A 20720-nucleotide genomic window follows, 5' to 3' on the forward strand; every position below is an offset into this window, starting at 1 on the left:
AAGTGCTCTTCATTTTTAGATTCAAAATCTATAGTTTCTAAATATTCTCTGTGAACCCCGACTATCTTTCATGGTTTCTTTCATCTGTCTCTAGGTCTTTTTTCTATGTTAATTCTTAGAGGTGTTAAGTATGGAATACTTTCCTTAGAGTTGAACTGTTAAATAGTGATATTAGTACCTCTTTTGAGTCTTTTTTTTTCTGCTGTAGTCTGAGAGTTGGAAAGAGTTAAAAAAGAGCTTTGGAAAGACATGTTAGAAGAATTCGTATTTACCCTCTAAGTGTTTGAACATTCACAGCGAAATTAGAACCTGTATCATAAAATGGGGAGATTATGCTATATAACACTATATTGGAGACCTGTTTATATTTGAAAATTGCACCATATTGATGTCTTTTCATTCACACCCATGGGATATAGAGTACGATACAAACTTTATGCCAAAATCAAATCTTCAGGGAATAGCGTTATATTGGTGTAACAGGCTCTCCTACCCCAGACAGTGGCATGAAGTATCATTTGTGGTTTCCTTTTACGAAAATCACCTCAATCAAAGTTGGAAACACCTTTGGAGGATAAGGCTATCTTTTATAAGAACATGGTAATTATTGAATTATAAATGTCATCATTCTAACCAGGATCTGTATTGTGAATTAGGATAAATTTGTCAAAAGAATGGTTAGGAACCAACAAAAAAAGTGACATCTCTGTATCTTAGCATTCAGTTAATTTTTTCAAATTTTCACCTAAAGAAGCATCATGTTGAATTTGTTGCTTAATTTAAATAATTTGTTTAATGAGAAATCTATTTTTATATTAAAAAATTATGGCGAAATCATGATATCATCAGAATAGGTTTGAGCAGAGAACCCCCATCTTAAACCTTTAGGAAATGTGTGCTTTAGTAATCTAATGTGGCTGCAGGCACTTTTTTGTCTCTTGTTGGAAGCATTGCAAAATCATAGTGAAACTTACTAAGAATGTGCTGGTTCAATATTCATTCATTCATCTGTCCGTTCATTCATCTACCCACCCATCCATCACTATGTGCCAGGTACTCTTTTGGACACTGGAAATATAACTGCGAATAAGACAATTGTGGCGCCTATCTCATAGTAGGAGAAATTCCTTAAATGGCAGAGAAAACATTGAGTTGGTAGTTCTATAAACAATTCTTTGAAAGAGGGGAAAAGAATAAGTGAAATGAACTCTTTAGCCTTATCTGGATGTTGCTAAAACCTTTCTTTGAACCTTGTTCCCTGAAAAATTGTATAGAAAGAATATTGAGGGATACTGTGAATGTACATATAGAAGAAAGGAAGATAGAAAGTGATACATGAAAAAGAGAAAGGGGCTTTTGAATAATGTTAGCTTAGTTTTCCTGAAAGCTTGGTAATAATGACTTTTTTTTCAGACATAACAGTTTATGTCTCTTGGAGTAATTACACCAATCATGGGAAATAGAGCATGTTTTATTTTCCCTGTGATGTAGATGAGAAAACTGAGGTATAGATATTTTAATTGTTCAAGACCACATAGCTACATAAAATTCAGAGCTCTGCCCACTGCGTTTTCTATTACATCATGCTGAAAAATCCCAACCTCCAGTGTAAGACCCTAAAAAACCTAGAAGACTTAACTGAATATGACATATTCAAGAAACCAAAGTTCCTGATACAAAAGAAGGAAAACAAAGTACAACAAGGAAGATGTTCCTGTGCTTTAGGCTATTAAGTAGGTCACCCACTAAAAGGCTATTTTGGTATAAAATTTTAGAGGGCATGTAGTACATACACCACCATCACTGACCTGATTCTTCACTTTCAAGATCTAAGAAAATCAAAGGCTTTTTTTTTTTTTAGAAGGGAGGGGTGGATCATTTGGGTAGCTCAAGAGAATGTTAGTTGGGAAATTCGATTTAGTCAGGGTATGCTCTAGATTTCCTGTGAGATGCGTTTCACTAGAGGTGATGCCGTTCTCAGGAAGGGGGCAGCTTCATATCTCCATGATGCAGGCTCAGCAATTTCACTCTTCCTTCCTCTCTTTCTCAATCTCTCTCCCTCCTTTTCTCTCTCCTCTTCCCTTCCCTTCCTTATTTTTTTTTTTTTTTGCATTGTCTTCGTATCGGGGGATATCTGACAAATTGTTAATATTTAATTTGCTATAAAAACAGCTCTCCCAGTCAATGGCTGCTCACTATAATTTCAATCTCCAAAGCTGTTTTGGCCCCAGGTACACTGGGATCGAATTAAAATGGAAATGTTTCCTCTACAGTTTTGTTTATGGCATCACAGGCACTCTGTTATTAACTGGAAAACTGAGACTTCTAAGGAAAATAATAAACTTTCACCACATTTCAATTTGACTCTTTACTCGAAACAGAGTATTCATCTGGCTTAGGGTGAAACATTTTTCTAATATTTTTTAGTCTTAAATTTAAATATCCAAGCTTGGTAATGAATACATTTGGGCCCATTGAATTGTATTCTTCCCCCAATCCAATTCTTTTTCAATTTGTTCACATTTTAAAAGCCATAAACACTTTTTTCTCTCATATGCCATCTTACAAATGGGTCTAAATTACATGTACACATTCTTTCTGTCTTTCTCTGGAACCGGAGGGCTATTCTACAAAAATATCCACAAATTTGAACCTAGGGAGGACTCCATTGACACTCTGCAACTACCCGTGCCCCCAGAAACAAAACCCTTCCCTTCTGTCCTGCCTAATCCCTTGTCTGGTCAGCGCTGGGAGGAAGGTATGGAAAAGGAAGGGGATTACTTTGAAGTAGTCAGCGATCTAGAAACAGAAGTGTGAAAGGATGTGTTTATCTGATAGGTAGCATTAAATTGCAGAGACTTCCAGATTAATTATGGTATGCAATTTTCAACAGCTTAGATTTTTTTTTTCCTACAGCCACTGGGGAAGAAAAAAGATTAGAGAGACTATCAAAAACTGTTGGCCTATCTAGTCTGTTGGCTATTTAATTTATTAGCAGATATGGGAGCTGCCTAAGGTTTATGATTTAGCGTGTTGGTTGGGGGTGGAATAAATCTCAAATGTACCTGTTCCAAAATTGTGTTAATCCTTTCGACTTCACAGTCAATCAGGTATCGTTTTTCCTGCCTCCTGTCCATTTCTTCAATGATGCGCCGGAATTCTTGGACGTCTTTTATGTTTCCCACGGATCTGGCTGTCACTTGCCAGTTGTTTTGCACTGCTGCTTCCATAATCGCTTGGAGAATGGAAAATCCTGAAAGAAGGAAGAACAACGATGATGTTTTTCTTTTTAAACTCTTCCTGTATTAAAGGTTCTATGTGTATTTATGACAGTCCGTTGGGTCCCTTCATATCTTACACACTGTGGAAAGCAGGCTTACTCATGACTCAAGACTTAACCATACAGACAGTCAGCATCTCTATCTTTATTTTTTAAAAGATTTTATTTATTTATTTATTTATTTATTTATTTATGAGATAGAATGAGCAGGGGGAGAGGGAGAAGCAGACTCCCCACTGAGCAGGGATCTCAATGCGGGGCTTGATCCCAGGACCCTGAGATCATGACCTGAGTCAAAGGCAGATGATTACCCAAATGAGCCACCCGGGCACCCTCTATATTGATTTAAGGAAGATTCTACAACTCGTGGGCACCAAGCTGGGCCAGATTCAAGCAATCATAGCTGAATTATAGTACCTAACTATTTTGATTGACATGCATTATCAAAACATCTATGGAATGAACGCTAAAGCTTTTTCCTTGTTTCTGGCCTCAATGTTTCATGTTGCAGCTCACGTCTTTGATCTTCCACTAAACATTTTTTCGGAATGAGACATAGCGTATGTAGAGGTAGAACCTTATAACATGGCTGGTTCTTACATGATTATGACTATCCAACAAGATAAATTATGTCTCCCAAGTAAAAGAACTAAGAAAACCTGACAAACACAATTTCTAACAAAGGTATCATACTGGTCCTTTGATCCCAGAATTATGAAAAAGTTCAATCATGCTAAGTCTTCCTCAGTTCTTCCCCTTTTAAAATTAAATTTATTAGGGATTCTTGGTTCCTTTTTAGTTAATTTACATCTGACAACTATTAACTACTAACACCCTGGATCTATGCTGAATGGGAAAGATGGAAAATATGTGATCTTTGAATTCTGGGTAATGCTTTTGGAGGTGGGGTTTGAGAAGTTGGGAAGAGCAGTATGCCTTAAAGTATGAGCCACAGAATAGCACAGGGTTTTCTATGTACTGGTCTTTTCAAGTACTTATGTCTCTAATATTATATCAGGTCTATATTTTTGCTTCTGGTAGGAATTCATAATCCGAGTATAATTTCATCAAGTATAGATATCATTTTTGGGGGGATCCAGTCAAAAGCAGCTCCCTTCTTCCCATAAATTTAATTGTTTTCCATTTATATTTAGGCGATAACTAATGGAAATGGGTAATGGGAGTGATCTGCAAAGCCAGAATGTGGCTTTGACCCTTTGGCCAGTGGAGCAGTGGAGGACAGACGAAGATCACGTGCCCTTTGAACACATTCCAGGACATGTCCTGTTAGTGTAAGCAAGCTATGGTCGGGAATCTTCATCACAGCACCATAGAAAATGGTATTGACATTTGGAGAGCATGCTTTAGGGAGATGGCAGCAGTGACTCAGCCGGTCATTATGACTCCTTTGTGTGCTGGGTGTTTGCAGGAAGAAGATCACAAATGAGACCCAAGCACTTGGTAATTTCCAAATGAGCAATTTCAGCATAGGAGCTCAAAATTACAGATCAGAGTAAATTACCATTGCTTTAAATGTTAATTCTTACTCTTTTTAAACCAACCACGCATATTTATTTCTCAGATTTACATTTTTGTGTGGGTTTTCTGTGTGCTCTCTGCTTCAGTGGGACTTGAGGGCACATGGTGGGCCAAAGCATGGGATTACGAAATAAACAGGAAGAAGGAGATTAAAGTATTTGAAAATCTTTCTTAAGCAGTGTACAATAAAGTCTCATTATTTTGAATCCTACTAATTAAGAATTTATGAAATTCAGCAAGGATGAGGTTGAATTTTACTTCTGTACTATTATGAAGAAAGTATTGGCTGAACAATAATTGAAAGGAAATGACATCAGGAAGTCTCTGATATGTTCAAACTTTTTAAAAGATCCTTTAGTAAAAGACAAGGTTTTTTGAGTATTGAGTCAAAATCTACTTTTTTTTTTTTTTAAAGATTTTATCTATTTGAGAGAGACAGGGATAGCAAGCGAGCACATGAACGGGGAGGAGAGGGAGAATCAGTCTTCCTGTTCTGGGAACAGGAAGCTGGGAGCCCAATGTGGGACTTAATCCCAGGAGCCCAGGATCACGACCTGAGTGGAAGGCAGATGCTTAACTGACTGAGCCACCCAGGTGCCCCATCAAAATCTATACTCCTATCATTTCTATTTGCTAGTCCTATTTCACTACTAAGAGTGACACAGAGAACTTTAATCCCTTTTCCATATGGCAGGCCACATTTTTAAATGACAGATAACATATCTTCCCTTATTTTTCTTTTCTTCAGACAAGAGATGTCCCAATACTACAACAGTTATTTTTACAACATGATAATAAGTTCCCTCACTGTTCGGTCTCTCTCTTTTGGTTATTTGTCAATATTTTATTGACCTGGATAAATCAGATGTGATCTGACCAGTGCGGATGATAATGGATTATTGCCTGCTTTAATTTGGGCTGTTATTTTGGCAGCCTAGGATTGTTAATATTTTTATTTATTTATTTAAAAAATGTTTAAAGATTTTATTTATTTGAGAGAGAGAGTACCAACAAGAGAGCACAGGCAGGGGGAGTGGTAGAGGGAGAAAAGGCAGAGGGAGAAAAGCAGACTGGCCACTGAGCAGGAAGCCTGATGCAAAGGCTTCATTCCAGGACCCTGGGATCATGACCTGAGCTGAAGGCAGACGCTCAACAGACTGAGACAGCCAGGTGCCCCAGGATTGCTAATACATTTTTTAAATTTTATTTTATTTTTTCAGTGTTCCAAGATTCATTGTTTATGTATCACACCCAGTGCTCCATGCAATATGTGCTTTCCTTAATATCCACCACCAGACCTTCCCAACCCCCAACACCCCTCCCCTCCAAAACCCTCAGTTTGTTTCTCAGAGTCCACAGTCTCTCATGGTTCGTCTCCCCCTCCAATTTCCCCCAATTCACTTCTCCTCTCCTTCACCCAATGTCCTCTGTGTTATTCCTTATGCTCCACAAGTAAGTGAAACCATATGATAATTGACTCTCTCTGCTTGACTTATTTCATTCAGCATAATCTCCTCCAGTCCCGTCCACGTTGATACAAGAGTTGGGTATTCATCCTTTCTGATGGAGGCATAATACTCCATTGTATATATGGACCATATCTTCTTTAACCATTCGTCTGTTGAAGGGCATCTTGGCTCTTTCCACAGTTTGGTGACTGTGGCCATTGCTGCTATGAACATTGGGGTACAGATGGCCCTTCTTTTCACTACATCTGTATCTTTGGGGCAAATACCCAGTAGTGCAATTGCAGGGTCATAGGGTAGCTCTATTTTTAATTTCTTAAGGAACCTCCACACTGTTTTCCAAAGTGGCTGCACCAACTTGCATTCCCATCAACAGTGTAAGAGGGTTCCCCTTTCTCCACATCCTCTCCAACACACGTTGTTTCCTGTCTTGCTAATTTTGGCCATTCTAACTGGTGTAAGGTGGTATCTCAATGTGGTTTTGATTTGAATCTCCCTGAAGGGTGGTTCAACATTCGCAAATCAATCAATGTGATAGAACAAATCAGTAAAAGAAGAGAGAAGAACCACATTGGCCTCTCAATTGATGCAGAAAAAGCATTTGACAAGATGCAGCATCCGTTCCTGATTAAAACACTTCAAAGTAGGGACGCCTGGGTGGCTCAGTTGGTTGAGCGGCTGCCTTCAGCTCGGGTCATGATCTCGGCATCTTGGGATCGAGTCCCACATCGGGCTCCTTGCTTGGCAGGGGACCTGCTTCTCCCTCTGCCTCTCGGCCTACTTGTGATTTCTCTCTCTCTGACAAATAAAATCTTTAAAAAAAAAACACTTCAAAGTATAAGGATAGAGGGAACAGTCCTCAACTTCATAAAATCTATCTATGAAAAACCCACAGCAAATATCATTTTCAATGGGGAAAAGCTGGCAGACTCCCCTCCGAGATCAGGAACACGACAAGGATGCCCACTCTGGACACTGTTGTTCAACATAGTACTAGAAGTCTTAGCAACAGCAATCAGACAACAAAAAGAAACCAAAGGTATTCAAATTGTCAAAGAAGTCAAATTCTCTCTCTTTGCAGATGACATGATACTTTATATGGAAAACCCAAAAGACTCCACCCCCAATCTACTAGAACTCATACAGCAATTCAGTAATGTGGCAGGATACAAAATCAATGCACAAAAATTAGTTGCTTTCTTATACACTAACAATGAAAATATAGAAAGGGAAATTAGAGAATCGATTCCATTTATGATAGCACCGAGAACCATAAGATACCTGGGAATAAACCTAACCAAAGAGGTAAAGGATCTTTACTTGAGGAACTACAGAACACTCATGAAAGACATTGAAGAAGAAACAAAAAGATGGAAAAGCATTCCATGCTCATGGATTGGAAGAATAAACATTGTTAAAATGTCTATACTGCCGGGGCGCCTGGGTGGCTCGGTGGGTTAAAGCCGCTGCCTTCGGCTCAGGTCATGATCCCAGGGTCCTGGGATCGAGCCCCACATCGGGCTCTCTGCTCAGCGGGGAGCCTGCTTCCCTTCCTTTCTCTCTGCCTGCCTCTCTGCCTACTTGTGATCTGTCTGTCAAATAAATAAATAAAATCTTTAAAAAAAAATGTCTATACTGCCTAGAGCAATCTATACTTTCAATGCCATCCTGATTAAAATACCAGTGGCATTTTTCAAAGAGCTGGAACAAAGAAATCTAAAATTTGAATGGAACCAGAAGAGACCCCGAATTGCTAAGGAAATGTTGAAAAAGAAAAACAGAACTGGGGGTATCACGTTGCCTGATTTTAAGCTTTACTACAAAGCTGTGATCACCAAGACAGCATGGTATTGGCATAAAACAGACACACAGACCAGTGGAACAGAGTAGAGAGCCCAGATATGGACCCTCAACTTTATGGTCAAATAATCTTCAACAAAGTAGGAAAAAATATCCAGTGGAAAAAAGACAGTCTCTTCAATAAATGTTGCTGGGAAAATTAGAGAGCTATGTGTAGAAAAATGAAACTCGACCATTCTCTTACACCATACACAAAGATAAACTAAAAATGGATAAAAGACCTCAACGTGAAGCAGGAATCCATCAGAATCCTAGAGGAGAACATAAGCAGTAACCTCTTCAACACTGGCCACAGCAACTTCTTTCAAGATATGTCTCCAAAGTCAAAGGAAACAAAAGCAAAAATGAACTTTTGGGACTTTATCAAGATCAAAAGTGTCTGCACAGCAAAGGAAACAGTCAGCAAAACATAGAGGCAACCCACGGAATGGGAGAAGATACTCACAAATGACAGTACAGACAAAGGGCTGATATCCAAGACCTATAAAGAACTCAAACTCAACAAACACAAAACAGATAATCACATCAAGAATGGGCAGAAGACATGAACAGACATTTCTTCAAAGAAGACATTATTTCTCCAATAATATTGGAGCTCTGTTTCCTCAACAGAACTCCAATATTAATAAAAATAATATTTTTAAATCGCCACATTATACTATTAATTGACACCAAGCTCGGATTCAATTAAAACATGTCGGTTCTCTCCATAAAGCTTTGCCATGTAACAGCTCATTTTCCATGTATCAAAATTTGTTCCATTCCAACCTGCTTTTGTCTCCCTTTCTTTAATTCCTTACCTCATACCAGTTTGTATTTCTCTTCTGTTTTTACACTCACTCAAATCTGGAAGATGGTTTTGCACATGTATCCAGTACTCTCATTGTTACCTGCTCAAGGTGACTATACCTGTGTCTCTTTTTCTGCTACCTATAGATCTTTGTGGATGATTCTCCTCCTTCATGAAGCTTCCCTAACTGAACTCTCACTCATTTCTCCAGAGACGAGTAGGCTTAAAAGTAAAGGAAATCAGTTCTAAGCAATAAAGAAGTTGATTGGAAGGACTGTATGACAGGCGTTTAAAAATTCCAAATAAAACTGTATAAATAAATTCTAGTACAGATGCTTGGAATGCTATGCTGCTGTTAAAAAGATGGCCTAATGTCTAGATAATAGAAGAAAGGACTTCTGAGTATATTTTTATGGAGAAGAAAGCTGAGAATAGCACTTATACTATAAATCTATTTTTGTAAAGAAAAGCCCCATCTATTTGTATATGTATAGGAAGAATTCAAAGGAGTTGGCAGTAGTTATCTCTGAGGTTTAGGATTACCAAGAACTCCTATTTGCACTACTCCTTATTTATGGAATGTTTGACTATCTTAAAGGAAGGAGTTATCATTTTCTGTAAGCACAAAAACAATAAAGATGAAAAAATATGACTCATGCTGTCTTCTCTGAAGGTAAGCTCCTGGAAGACACAGGTGACAGATGAGCACAGCTCTGTATGCTGCCTCTTGCCACCAATAAGTGGTCTCTTAAGAAACACTGATTTCATAGATCTTTATGTACTTTTGTTCTTTGAATCATGTGAGTGCCCTACCTATTCAAAACTTAAATTGAGAAAATCCCTGATTTTTTAATGAGCTGGCGTCTGGGCCCTCCTGGGCGATGAGCCTTGCTCATATTTTCTGAGCAAGTCAGCACTATGGCCTCATACTGCAGTGTTTTTCACCATGCAGAGTTTCCCTGTGTCCACTGGGGCACATGGCCACATACTTGACAGCCCTGGGGGCAATGATCACCTCAATTTAAAGATTTTTATTTATTTATTTGACAGACAGAGATTACAAGTAGGCAGAGAGGCAGGCAGAGAGAGGGGGGGAGGCAGGCTCCCTGCTGAGCAGAGAGCCCGATGCTGGGCTTGATCCCGGGACTCTGGGATCATGACCTGAGCTGAAGGCAGAGGCTTTAACCCACTGAGCCACCCAGGCGCCCCAACCTCAATTTAGTATATATCTGTGAGTAACCCCCCAAAAGCTCTTATTTGTTTTTGTACCTAATTTATTATATAGTTTGACTGTCCCCTGTTGCAACTGCCCGAAGAGAGTAAATACGAGTTTGAGGGTGGAAAAAAAAAAAAGAGAAAAGTCCGTTGCTGGAGACAGAGTCAAAGCAGGCGTTGGTGCTTGTAGGAGGTGAGGTGCTTAACAGAGCCCTGGCTTTTTAAAAATAAGCCTGCTGTTTTAGCAGCTTTAGAATTGTCCTCCACTCTGTGTGAGCTTTAGCATGCCCAACTGAAAGCCACTTTTGTTTGAGCAGCAGATTCTCTCATCTTCATTCCAGACCACTGTTGCTGTCCACCTTCTTTTTCTTCCTCATTTTATTTTTTAAAAATATTTTGTTTATTTATTTGAGACACACAGAGAGAACAAGAGATGGGGAGAAAGAGAGGAAGAGGGGGAGGGAAAAAGAGAAAGAGAAAGAGAAGCAAATTCTCCACTGAGCAGGAAGTCTGACGTGGGGCTTGATCCCGGGACCCAGAGATCATGACCTGAGCCAAAGGCAGATGCTTAACTGACTGAGTCACCCCGGCACCCTTTCTTCCTCATTTTAAAGACTGGAAGTTACCATAGGTAACTGGGCGAATGCTGGATTGTCTTCTGTGTTCAACCAAGATAATGCAGGAAGCAGGACAGTAGAGGGGCGGCAAGGTGATTATGGATAAAGAACCGGCCCCAACTATGATAGTCATAGTTCAATCCTACTGGACTGGTCATTGGGCCACCTTTGCTAAACAAGGAAGCCATTGTGGGGAAGGTGAGTGTAGGGATGCTGTGCTATACCACAAGATCCCCTTCAGCACCAAAGGGCTTATTCCTTCAGCTTCTGGAAAGGTTTTTGGCTGAAGAAAGCTGCCTAGCTTCAAGTAATGCTCCCTTCCCAGAGCAGCCTGCATCCAGCGACTGCTTGTTACAGGGTATAAAGGCACAACCCCTTTAGCCCAGATGCAATAACGCTAAAGGGCCATCCCAACTTCAGAGCCCCCTGAAGGGTAGGCAGAGGCCTCGTTAGGACAGCACCACAGCCCAGCTCCTCCTTCTGCTCAAACCCACTTCTTTCTTTTTCTTTCTCCCACAAGTGGCGGTAGTGAAGATACTCCCTGAGAAACTTTAGCATGCTGATCTCCATCTCAGAAGCTGCTCCCAGGGAATTCAATCTGTGACTACTGGGTTGACCTCATGGCAGGGATGGCAGCAGATACAAAAATATCTCAAATCTACAATTGTCAAAATCATTTTCACAGGGGGAAAGAAGGTCAGGATTTTGTTCACTATACAAACGAAATGAAAAACTGCTCCATGCTGAACAAATTTAGTATTTGATCTAAAAACAGAAGAATTATAAACTTGCCTGTCCTCTGTCCCTTTCTCTCAGCATTCTGTCCTTTTCCAGGTGTCAGTGTAAGAATGGCTCTTGGTTTAATGTGTTACTCCTCCAGTTAACACAGTTAGATTTTAGCAGTAGCTTTCATACAAGCCAGTTTGGAAGGAAAGGGAAAGGAATGTTGAGCATTGTTTTGAGGTCTGTTCATCTCATGGGGTCACGTGAGACAGCTCTGAAAGTTCGTGATGCGCTTCATGATCTTTAGGCTATAGCATTTAACAAATGAACAGCTGGTAGCTGGTGGGTGTCTCAGAGGCCAGCGGAGTGTGGGGTCGGTGTCCATCTTGCCTGTTATTCAACTGAATTCAGCCGAAGGAAGCATTGCTCTATTTTTCTGCATCTTTACTTACCTCTGTGGCTCTCAACTCTGGCTACGCATTATAATCACCTTGGAAGCTTTAAAATATGGATGTCCAAACCTCACCCTGGACCCAGGCTTTGCTTTATTTTATTTTAAATTCCCCAGAGGATTCTCATGTACTATTGACCTCCTAATGACTACCCAATACAGTGGGGTATGTGGAAGCAGGTTTCTTTCTTTTTTTTTTTTTAAGATATTTTGTATATATGTATGTGTGTGTGTGTGTGTGTGTGTGTATATATATATATATATATGTATTAGAGAAAAGAGAGAGAAAGGGAGCAAGTAGGGGAGGCAGAGGGACAAGCAGACTCCACACTAAGCGAGGAGCCCAATGTAGGGCTTGATCTTAGGACCACGAGATCATGACCTGAGCTGAAATCAAGAGTTGGACACTTGATTGAGGCACCCAAGCACCCCAGAATCAGGTTTCTTTCTTATGTATCCTTCATGACTGGTGGAAATGTTCTGGGTGAGAAAAGCATGATCCAAGAAGGGATATATGTCCTCCAGAAATAAGCAAACGAAAGTACGAAGGCAAGGGGGGAAGGCCATAATGCCAGGGTTATGAATCGCTTCTTCCTGTTGTAGATGAGGTATCTGCGAACATTGAGTATGTGGTAAGAAGACCCTAACGTGTTCAAAGCACTTTACAAATGTCTTTCTTCTTCTGAGGTAGCATCTGTGTTTTTCTTTCTATGTATAAAATTAATATGTGCTTATTTTGGACATTTGAAATGACACAAAAAGTAACAAAAATAAAATACAAGTACAGGTGACTGTTCCTCAAGGATAACCACTGTTAATATTTGATATATTCTTTCCATTTTATTTTATATAAATATACCACATGCTCTTTTTTCAGTAAAATGGATTTTACTATTCGTGTCTTGTCTTTAAAAAGCTAATGTTGTATCTTGAACATCATTTTATGTTATTCAATGTTTTTAGACATGATTTTAATGGCTGTATAATATTCCATTGCTTAGACATATTTAATTTATTTAACTATTCCCCAATATGAAAATTTCGATTGTTTGTAATCTCTCCTTATTACAAATAATGCTGTGATAACAACATTCATATAGCATCTCTAATTATTTCCACAGGATAAATGTCTAGAAGTAGTAATATCAGGTCAAACATTTATGGACATTTTTAAGGCTTTTCATATATATTGCCAAATTGCCCTCCAGAAAGGTTGAACCACTTTATGTTTCCATCACCAGAATACAAGAGTACTTGTCTCTCTGCCCTTTTGCTAGCATTGAATAAGACATGTGCCCATTTGATAGGGAGACATAACGATATTTGTTTTGTTAACATTTCTTTGATTGTTAGTAAAGTTAATGATTTAAAAATTTTTGTGTCCATGTTTATTATTTTGATAATTTCTTGTTTATTTCCTTTGTTCAGATATCTACTGTGATATTAATGGTGTTCTTTTTTTTTCTTTTTTAAATTATTTTTCTTTTTACTAGTTTTTAAAATAGGCTCTGTGTCCAATGTGTGGCTTGAACTCATGACCCTGAGTTCAAGAGTCACATGCTCTACTGACTGAGTCAGCCAGGCTTTCTTGTTGATTCATAAGGGTCCTAATATATTAACAATATTAAGTGTCTGTACTATATGTCACACATATTTTAATTCAGTTTGACATTTAATGTTGTCTGTGACATGTTTAAATGAACAGAAGTGTAACATTTTATGAAATTAATATTCTTGTTCATCAAAAAATTATGTGAGATGGGAAGAGACAAATGAAATTTCTCTTCTGCTCTTATTTTAGTGTTCACCTGAGCTTTAAACCCAAAACTTATGTGAACCACTCTCTTCATTCCTCACAACTTCTTTGGTCTCCATGGAATTTCAGATAAATTTTTCTTGTGTATTGTGGCAAAGTAAGTGAATGGGGGAAACTACATATGGAGTATGAGGACGGTTTCTGAGATACAAGTGCAGAACAGAAAAATAGAGACAGAGGAGAGAGAGAAGAGAAGCCCAATTCAGTTATTTTGGATTAAGTTTTGCCATATCTAAGAAACCTGATATTCAAAAATCTGAACTCAAACCCAATACTTTAGGGTATGTTTATTCATATTACAAATGTACTTTTTTTTTTTAAGATTTACTTATTTATTTAGGGAGAGAAGATGAGAGAGAATGAGTGGGAGGCGGGGCAGAGGGAGACAGAGAATCCTCATGCAGGCTCCCACTGAGCACAGAGCACATGAGGCTCCATCTCACAACCCTAAGATCATGACCTGAGCCAAAATCAAGATTCAGACGTTTAGCTGACTGTGCCACCCAGGCACCCCACAAATGTACTTTTCTTTAAAAAGAATTCATGGAAATATTCTGATAGAATATTTGTTCTGATAGAACACTTGAATCCATATTTTGTCATTTTGCTGTTTTTGTTTTAACTTGATTTAAACACGTTTGATTTCCACCAAAATCGATATAGCAATTGTCTACATTTGAGGTGTTAATGCAGAAACTCTTCTGTGTGTGAGGAGTTCAAGATGGAAAGATCAAGAACCTCTCTGTGCTTGCATATGGATGTCAGTCTGTGGATTTTATGGAGCAGGATAAAAACAAATACTCACCCACACCCGGCCCAATTTACCCTTGGCAAATTAAGATTTCCCTGAGGTCTTCATTCCTCATAATTGTGTTTGTTTAAGTTTCCTTTTAATTAAGAGCTGACCCTCTGCAAATCTTCTCTTCCCTGCAGCTACATTATTAGGATGGGATCTTAGCTAATTTGGGAGTCTGTGAACAGAAGATGCTCCCCACTCAGTGTCCCAGTTCTATGTCCTTTTCCTAGTACAAATCCTCCCTCCACATCAACCCCTTTACTCATACTAGACTGCCCATGACAGAGTAAAGCTTAATTGTAACAATTCCATGAAGGATTTATGTTTTAAAGTAGGATCAAAGCCTGAAAGTAAAGGGGCAAACTCTAACAGAGAAATTGTAGACAATAGTAAGCAGGAGGTATTGTTTGGCAGCCTGTGGTATTTCTGATACCCAAATATCCCACTCGAAGTGGCAACTACTGACTGACTACTTGTCAAGTTCAAAGTGGGCTTTGAAACTGGTGGTGCATGTAATCCTACATTTCCATTTTCCTTTTTTGTCCTATTCTTTATTAGGAACTTTCTCTCCCTGTTGGTGAATTACATTCTCCTGTATTCTCCTCATCATAAGCTGAGAAGGCATGCTCAAATAGATAAACCAGTGTTGTTGAGTGAAAGTAAACTTGGTTTGCATTGTCAGCTGAGAGGAAATTTAGAAGACCATCTAGAGTAGATTTGCTTAACGTCCAGAAAAAGCAGAACAGGCAAGCCTTCTGATCCTCAACCATACAAGGTCTTATAGAAAAAAATAATAATTAAGAAACAAAAGAAAAAATTAAAAAATGGGATTTTATCAAAGTAAAAAGCTTTTGTACAGTGAGATAAACCATCATCAAAATGAAAGGACAACCAGCTTAATGGAAGAAGTTTGCAAATCACATATCCAACAAGGGATTAACGTCTAAAATATATAAAGAACTCATAAAACTCACCAGTGAAAATAAACAATCTGATTAAAAAATGAGCAGAAAAGTGAAAAGAAGGGCCATCTGTACTCCAATGTTCATAGCAGCAATGGCCACAGTCATCAAACTGTGGAAAGAACAAAGATGCCCTTCAACGGACGAATGTGTTAAAGAAGATATGGTCCATAGAGACAATGGAGTATTATGTCTCCATCAGAAAAGATGAATACCCAACTTTTCTATCAACGTGGACGGGACTGGAGGAGATTATGCTGAGTGAAATAAGTCAAGCAGAGAAAGTCTATTATCATATGGTTTCACTTACTTGTGGAGCATAAGGAATAACATGGAAGACATTGGGAGATGGAGAGGAGAAGTGAGGGGGGGAAATTGGAGGGGGAGACGAACCATGAGAGACTGTGGACTCTGAGAAACAAACTGAGGTTTTTGGAGAAGAGGGGTGTGGGGAGTTGGGTGAGCCTGGTAGTGGGTATTATGAAGGGCACATATTGCATGGAGCATAAACAATGAATTTTAGAAAAAAAATAAAATAAAATTTTTTAAAAATGAGCAGAAAATCAGAATAGACATTTTTTTCAAAGAATACGGATGGACAACAGGCACATGAAAAGATGTTCATCATCAAATTGTTAGGAAAATGCACATTGAAACAACAATAAGATATCACCTCACACTGGTTAGGTTAGAATGGCTATTATCAAAACCACAAGTGGCACCTAGGTGGCTCAGTTGGTTAAGTGTGCAACTCTTGACTTTGGCTCAGGTTGTAATCTCAGGATTGTGAGACTGGGCCCTGAATCAGGCTGTCCTGGGTGTGGAGTCTGCTTGAGATTCTCTCCCTCTGTCCCTTCCTGTGCTCAAGCTCTTGTTCTCTCTAAAACAAATAAATAAAATCTTAAAAAAAAAACACAAGAAGCAGGAAGTGTTGGAAAGGTTGTGGAGGATAAAGGACACTCATGCTCTGTTGGTGGGAATGTAAATTGGTGCAGCCACTGTGAAAAACAGAATGGAGATTCCTCAAAAAATTAAAGATAGAAATACTATATGATCTGGTAATTCCACTTCTGGGTATTTATCTGAAAAATGAAAAAGACTGGTTTAAAAAGATACGTCCACCCTTATGTTCTCCACAATATTATTAACAACAGCCAAGACATGGAAACAACCTAAATGTCTATCAATGGATGAATGGATTAAAAAAGTTATGGTATAGGGGTGCCTGGGTGGTTCAATCTGTTAAGCATCTCTCTGCCTTTGGCTCAGATCATGAGCTTGGGGTCCTGAGATCGAGCACTGTCTCAGGCTCCCTGCTCAGCTGGGCATCTGGTTCTCCCTCTCCCTCTGCCCCTCCCCTCTGCTCATGCTCTCACTTTCTCTCTCTCTCTCAGATAAATAAATAAAATCTTTAAAGATATGGCATATATGTACATGTGTATGTGTGTATATATATATGCCCATATATATGTATTCCATCATTATATATATGCATATATATGATAGAATATTACTCAGCCATAAAAAAGAATGAATTCTTGTCACAGAAACAACATGGATGCACGTCAAAGGTATTATGCTAAGTGAAAGAGGTCAGACAGAGAAAGACACTCATATATGGAATTTTTAAAAAGCGAAACAAATGAACAAACAAAACAAAAATAAACTCATGGACACAGAGAACAGATTGGTCGTTACCAGAGGGGAAAGTGGGGTGGAGTGGGCAAAAAGAGCAAAAGGGGTCAACTGTATGGTGACAGATGGTAACTAGACTTTTAGTTGTGATCACTTGTAGTGCACATAGACATTGACTTATAATGTTGTATACCTGAAACTTATATAATATTATATACCAATTTTACCCCAATTAAAAAAAAATCTAAAAAAAAATAGAAACAACTGGAAGGAACTGGAATTTGGATTAAAGAGGATACTACAATGCTTGAGGACAATTCTTTCATGTTTCTATTTGGTATCTAGGTAATTGTTCTGGGATGGACTGCCTGCAATGCAAACTCATAAAGGGTCTAAGTCACCTCAAAGCTGCTCTGGGGACTACTGTGCACTTAAATGATGTCATGTGATGATTGATAATGCCCATTGATGGGGTTCTTATTTAACATTTCCTCACATGGCTTTTAATCCCCTTGAAATCAGCAATTTTCAGGACTCATGTGACTATTTCTCCTAGTAAAGCAAATGGTGAGTGGCCTGGGTGTTAGCAGGCACTTCATGGGCAGGTGGGGGAGAGCATTTGGTAGATGTCAACCAAATAATGCATTGCCCAGCTCTGGTTGTGTGGGGTAGTAGGAAATCTCTTCATGTGTTTAAAGGGGGGGGGGCTATTTATGGGTGGGGAAGAAGTGCTACCAATCAGCCACAGTACATCTTCTCCCCAAGCCCAAGCTATTCCAAATAGTACCGAGTGGCCACAATGAAGATAACCCCATACCCTGCCATCCCTCCTCCAACAGGGGAAGAATTTTGAATGGGTTCCCAGAAGTGGGTGTATTTTGCATTAAGCATCCACATCTTGGACTTCCCTTTGAACACAGTAGTTTGTGGTTTACATTGTGGCCTGTGCCTATGGAGAAGTAAGGTGAATTGATTGAGGTGGGACTTAAGCTCAGAAAATATGTGCTTGCATTCTATCAAAAAGATTTCTTACCGGGAGAGTAACTTCTCTGGAAACATTTTTTGACATTCTTAATTTTGAGAAAGCAAGGCTAAGCCAAACCTCTTAACATTCCTGAGTTTTGGGGGTGAGGCATGGATGCTCACTACCAGCAATGAAGAGAGGAGGTGGAAAGTGAAGGCAGATTCATGTCAAAGATGAAAGGGTCTGGATGTGACTGGAAAGGACTGTGGCTTATTCTGCCTGGAAGCGCAAAGATTTCTTGATCCTGATACTATTGGAAGGCTGTCAAAGGTAATATTAAGGGCAAGATTTGCCTAGAGGATACAGAGGGGCTAAAGATACAGTCCTAAAGACAGCAGAGAGCACACTTTTCCTTTAAGGAAAGAAAGTTCCCTTTGACTTAATTCTGTGGTCTATAATCTGCTTGGGAAACATCCAAAGTGGGATGTTTAGAACTTACAAGGTAAATAAGCATTTGCATGTGTCATTTCAGACTAAAAAAAGAAACACACTCATAAAAATATCACCAAGATCAACTCATTTTGATTAGTTGTTTTCTTTCAATTGAATTTTTTCCAATGGGGATATGACAGTGGATTTAAGAGTATGGGTAGGATTGGAGGCTAATGTTTCATCTTGTGCGGGACTTAGGTCCCCAGAAGAATGGCTGAATCTTGGCTGAACTTTAGAGAAGTTAGGTTGTCTGAGATGGTTAGGGTTCTCCCAAGTCTCTTAGCATTCTCAAATATGAGAGCCAGAATTTTGTGATGGTCCCAATCTCTTCATTGTACAAATGAGAAATGGGAATCCAGAGGGAGAAAATGGTTTTTCCAGTGGTGGATCCTAATTTGACCATGACCCTTTTCTTGTTTTAACTTTCAATAGTAATGTGAAATGATGTTTCTGTTGTATTTTCTGGATAAAGATTTATTTTGGCATTAAGCAAAAGTTAAAATCCAACAGGAAAATTATTGTGGGTATTCCCTATAACTTTGCCTACAAGCCTTCAGTGACTCCCTTAAGGGCTGTGTTCCTCTTTGCTTCAATACCTTGGCATGGAGGAGCCAGGGATTCCACGGGTAAGTTTGAGTATTACAGCATCTCTTTCTCCTCAAATCTAACTGGGACTCTCCTTTGGTACTGGAACCTATTCTAACCTACACAGGCTTTGAAACTTGTGGCTTGATTCATCCTGCCTAATCACACAGTCTTCATGCAGGACACAGCTTTCTCCAGCATCTTTAATTTCTAGTGACTTACTCTGGCTGCCCTCCACACCTAGAAAAGCTTCATTTCCATCCCATCAGCTATTCACTCATTATAAAAACTCAACTCAACACATATTTTGTCAAACAGATCACCTGATTGAGATGCTGGGGAAATGAAGGTTCCAAGCTCTCACACCCAGCCTCTATTTGCTTGAGAATCTTGGACTACAGATGGTGACCACTATCTCTCAGGGGTTATGGTTGAATGCCACCTTTAAGTCATTGCTGGAATAACAGATTTTTTCTTTTGAATTATCAGATATAAACTTTTCACTCTTATTCCCCAGATTTTAAATATTTTATTTATTTATTTTAGAGAGAGAGAGAGAGAGAGCAAGTGGGGGGAGCAGGAGGGAAGGCAAGGGATGGGGGAAAACTCTCAAGCTGACTCTGAGCTGAGCTCAGAGCCTGATGCAGGGCTCAATCCCACCACACTGAGATCATGACCTGAGGCAAAACCAAGAGTCAGATGCCCAACTGACAGCCAGCCAGGTGCCCCTCATTCTTTAGATTTTAAATTGAATTGCTTTTACTTTCCCTGCCAAGTTTGGCACAAGTGTATATATTCACATTTATTGAATGCCTACTTTGGGCTCAGCCCTATACTAAGCCTCTGTACACATTATTACATTTAATCCTCCCAATAATCCTAGGCATAAGTAGTTATCCCCAATGAACAGATGAGGAGAATGAACCTCAGAAAGGTATGTTTTTATAAATAAATACACATAACTAGTAAAGTTTGGAGCTGAGATCCACACCCAGGCCTGGCTTCCAAGCTCACACTCTCCTTTCTCCTCATCAGTGAATGAAATTACGCCAACATGTGCAGTTGTTCATGGGATATGGAGTCATACATTTTTCTATGTATTTCTTCACAACAGAGAGTGCTTTAGAACCTGAAGACACCCCAGGATTTTTCAGGCCTGCTAAGATGCATGCTCTGCAATCAACTGTAAGTGAACGCTTAACAGGAACACAGTCGGGGTTCTCTGGATAATGGGATATCGCTCATCAGTTAATCACCACCTTTGGAGTTGAGCTGGAGTTACTAGACTGGGTGGGTTTTATTATTGCTTATGCCCTTATTTATTTCTCACACTGTCTCAGATGCCCCCTGCCTCCAAAACAGCTGTTTTTTTCTGACTTCCCTATTTCTGTCAGATTTCCTAGTTATCAAATTTGAGCATTATCTTTGACTTTTCCATTGCCCTAAGAAAACATGAAGTAAAATTAATTTATCCTTTCTGTGTCTTCACCTTTCTTTATATTCACATGACTACTAGCTATTTTAAAGTT

At 39.1% G+C, this 20720-nt stretch overlaps 1 protein-coding gene across 6 annotated transcripts in view; it reads right to left on the reverse strand.

Moving 5' to 3' along the window:
* GRIA3 (glutamate ionotropic receptor AMPA type subunit 3) overlaps positions 1–20720 on the reverse strand; it is a 286960-nt gene that overhangs the window by 145968 nt on the left and 120272 nt on the right. For all 6 annotated transcript variants that reach the window (XM_047716296.1, XM_047716295.1, XM_047716294.1 and 3 more), the window contains one exon: positions 3066–3253. In XM_047716296.1, coding sequence (XP_047572252.1) covers positions 3066–3253 — 188 coding nt within the window. The remainder of the gene's footprint in view (positions 1–3065; positions 3254–20720) is intronic.

This window comes from Lutra lutra, chromosome X (assembly GCF_902655055.1).
Source record: "Lutra lutra chromosome X, mLutLut1.2, whole genome shotgun sequence".
Taxonomy (NCBI): domain Eukaryota; kingdom Metazoa; phylum Chordata; class Mammalia; order Carnivora; family Mustelidae; genus Lutra; species Lutra lutra.